We start from the raw sequence: 4025 nt of genomic DNA on the forward strand, positions 1-4025 counted from the left end.
CCCCTGCCAGAGCAGGATCACCTAGACCAGGTCACACAGGAACCGTGTCCAGGCGGGTTTTGAATGTCTCCAGAGAAGGAGACTCCACAACCTCTCTGGGCAGCCTGTTCCAGTGCTCTGTCACCCTCACAGTAAAAAAGCTTGTCCTCATATTCAGATTGAACCTCCTATGCTCTAGCTTGCACCCATTGCCCCTTGTCCTGTCATTGGCTGTCACTGAGAAGAGCCTGGCTCCTTCCTCCTGACACTCGCCCTTTACAAATTAATAAACATGAATGAGGTCACCCCTCAGCCTCCTCTTCTCCAAGCTAGGTTTTCACACCTAAAGTTAAATAATCAGAAAAATTTATTATTTACTCAGTCAAATGGCTATTCAGAGGTTTATTCTCCTACTTTTCGGATTAGCAACCACTTTACATTATTCAATCATTTTTTCATAAGTGTACTAAACAGTTGCTATTTGTGTTGGTTTGTTTGGGTTGGTTTGTTTTTAAAGGGAGACAGCTAACCTCATTTTTAGAGCTTCAGGGCACACAGAATCCAGTATATCTCTGAGTTTCTCAATGGTTACTTAGCCTCCTCACTAACAATCTGCACTTCCATTGTAACTTCATCTTACCTTGCTTTAGGACAATCTTCTTGTGCTTATGTCCAAAATAAGGAACATTTTCTATTGGATGTTTCCCCATAGATAGAAGCTAACAGTAAAGATGCTAACAGTTCTCAGGCACTAATTTTTTTTTCCTGAAATTTTGGGTTTTTTTCTGAAGCCTTCTCAATTTTAGCATTGTTGTAAAACAAGCACTGGCATCAGAAATAGGTCTGTTATTCCAACATCATCACATCACCGTAGCTTCCTACCCTACATCCCATTCACTGGCTCTTTTGAGCGCAGTAATCACTGCTAAACAGTTATTCACTCATCACATCCTCTTTCAGGAGTCTCTGCATCATTTTTTGGTGGTTTTGTTTGAATTTTAGTTGGGTTGGTTTTGTTTTTTCAAACGCCGTCCTTCGTATTTGTGAACATGATTTACATTTTTAGTTACTCAAGTAGGAGACTTTGGATTTTTATGTACAAATACCTTTTTAAAGGGTATGGCAATAATTAATCCATGTTATCGTTATACTATTTCTGTATCACTTCTAAAACTTATCAACAATTATTTTATATTCTCTCCTAGATAACTTATACAGATACAGAGCAGCAAGTCAGGAAGATGCCACAATTAGATCAAGATGTCTGGTCACAATGGTTTCAAATTGCATCAGTGCCAAAAAGCAGCCTTGTTTTTGGTTAAAAACTCAAAGCTAAAACACATGAAATGTAAGACCTGTGACACATACTAGTTTTTCATAACAAAGCAATAGGAAACAAGAGGTTTTTATCACACTTACTCAACACTTTTCACATTGCCCAAATAGAAGATAATACTGAATAACATGTTCGACAGAAATACTCCGGACAAGAACAGCATAAGCTGTTAACGTCATTTTGTAATGAAGGCAGCACTTTGTAGTCATTTTAATTAACAATACTACAAACATTTTAATAACATTTTTAGAAGCACTTATGAGTGCAGAAGCCCAGGTCCCAGTGAACCTCAAGGGACCTCTGTTTTACAGATTGGTTTGGGGTTTTTTCCACCTCCGAGTCCTTCCCATGCACCTCTAACATTTTAAGATTCAGTTCTTTTCAATCCCACTCATGTAAAGCACGGTTTGAAATCCTGCAATATAAAAAAGTTATGAGCTTTGGCCTCCAATAATTTGGATGCTTTGCATGATTATATTTAAAGGACTTCTCTAAGTTGATAGATGTAAACATTCTAAGCAATAGTATTGCTAACAATATATCACAAGTGTGCATAGCCTTGCTGAGCAATTTGTTACAACTCTGGAGAAAGAAAAATAAAAAAATAGAAAAGACAGTAGAGGTTATAATTTTAAAACAGCCTCTCTGGTTTATGTAAGGAACAAGTATTGTTACTAACTAAGAAAATGAACTTAAATGTGCATTTTGTCTTCAGATCGTATTTTCTACTCTTTGCTATGACACATATTAGTACTGAATGGACCAGAAATAAAGATTAAGTATTCCACTGTATTGCTGATCCATATCCACAAATAAACAATGTACCTGGAAGTGTTTTATGATAAACTGAAAAGCAGTGCTTTCATCTCAAAGTATTATGGTTTCAAACATTTTTCAGAGAAAGAGGTTTTCAGAAATAGCTGCTTGACAAACAGTGCATAATACTTAAGAATATGTAAGTAATTAGGCCATTTTTAGTATGTTAAGCAAGAAATAGGACATGCAAAGACATTTCTTTGTATTTGAATAAAATATGGAGCTATATCCTACACACAATCGAACACAGCTATAAAGACTTGTAATAAACCTGCATGTTCACTTAGTGCAAAAATCTTTAATTGTTGAATGTTATTTTAATAGCTCGTGTATATTTCCACATTAAAAACTTACTATTGCACTTAGAATGCATTCTTTAAAGCTGTCTTGTTTTTAAGAAATTAAAAAAACCTAACAAGTACATAGTAATTTGAAATTTGGTCTAATCCACAATACTGCTCCAAAGTATTACTGTCAGTACAATTTCAAAACTACCAGCTATTCTGATATTTAGCTAAAAAAATACATTAATAGTATTGCCTTCACCAAATAAAAAAAAAAATCTATCATTCAGCAGCTTTATTTCTGAATGTGTTTGCACTCAGAGCTTAGTTTGCACATACTCAAAACCTATGCCCATCAAAAATTTCATCCTTAATATTCTTTGGGCTACTATGAAAAGGCAAATCAATGCAAAACCAGGTGAATGTTTCAGCAAACTGAGGAGGCCGGGGTATTTAGAGAAAAGTAAACATGTTCAATAATGTAGTTTTCTAATTATTTCAGCAACAGTCAAGGGAATCAAAAAGATGCATGTTCATGATATAGAATTGTAAAAGACTAAAGCAGCATCAGAAACTTCAAAAAACAGATCGGTCATAAGAGCTACTACATTTTCCAGTATAACCACCCACGGGGGTGCCTGCTTTGGATGGACCATAAGAGTTACTGAAGAATCTTGGGGCAGTGGACCAAAAACAGCTTTCACGCTTCTAGAAAAAGGTTCTGATGAATTAGAAAAATACTCTCTTCATACACAGAATCACTATTCACGTACACACTAATGCTACAAAACTTCAAATACCTTGAAAATGTGGCATGAAATCAAAGTTAACAACTCATCAAAATAAGTTCAATGGTATAAAATATTCTTAGAGCAATAAGAAGTTTGCAATTTGAGCAATAGTTCAAAACTTCTTTAGTATCATGTAGTATCTTCAGCCAAAAAGTATAAATGTAGCTTCAGCAGGAAGAGGTCGGGCTGGTACAGGAAAAGAAAGCATCAGCAAGAAGATTCCATTTCTTTGACTGGCTTTTCTGTAGTGTCCAACACCAGAGGGCTTTCGTTTTCCAGCATTTTCTCAGTAGTTTCTCCATCAACAGGTTTTGCTCTCTCTTTTAACTTGTGCCGTTCGTGCACCCAGGGGATGAAGCATAATATAGCTCCGCCAATCAGGGGAGGGACTCCGGCCAGGTAGAATGCTACATCGTAGGTGCCAAGGTGATCACGCAGCAAACCTAGGAAGACAAAGTTACCACTGATGAATAACAGGGTCTCCGAATCTACAAAAACAAGGTTTTTCTTTGGATCCAGAAACTTGAGAGCTGGGACAGATTATTATAACCACTAACCTGACTACCTGATGGCCAAGTATAGGTGTATGTATAGGTAGAAAGGTATTCCAGAGTCGAGTTAGTTTAAAGACTCCAATAACAAAGAACTCAGTATGTCATCACTTGACTGCTTAATTACCACTCATCATTATAAACCACATACCGTATTTCTCCTGCGCTTGAATCTTACAGTGACTTGGAAAAATTCTCCCTCTTTTTGCTAGCAGTTGCTTTTGATGAAGCTGCCTCTTAATCCAATTCTAGATATACTGCATACATG

At 36.5% G+C, this 4025-nt stretch overlaps 1 protein-coding gene across 1 annotated transcript in view; it reads right to left on the reverse strand.

Annotated features, from left to right (window-relative positions):
• Positions 1 to 2948: 2948 nt before the first annotated feature.
• Positions 2949 to 4025, reverse strand: part of SLC16A10 (solute carrier family 16 (aromatic amino acid transporter), member 10) — a gene marked incomplete at its 5' end in the record, with an annotated part of 30172 nt that continues 29095 nt past the window's right edge. Inside the window, one exon of the mRNA XM_010192404.1 lies at positions 2949 to 3649. Coding sequence (XP_010190706.1) covers positions 3414 to 3649 — 236 coding nt within the window. The remainder of the gene's footprint in view (positions 3650 to 4025) is intronic.

This window comes from Mesitornis unicolor, unplaced genomic scaffold (genome assembly GCF_000695765.1).
Source record: "Mesitornis unicolor isolate BGI_N332 unplaced genomic scaffold, ASM69576v1 scaffold16499, whole genome shotgun sequence".
In the NCBI taxonomy this organism is placed as follows: Eukaryota; Metazoa; Chordata; class Aves; order Mesitornithiformes; family Mesitornithidae; genus Mesitornis; species Mesitornis unicolor.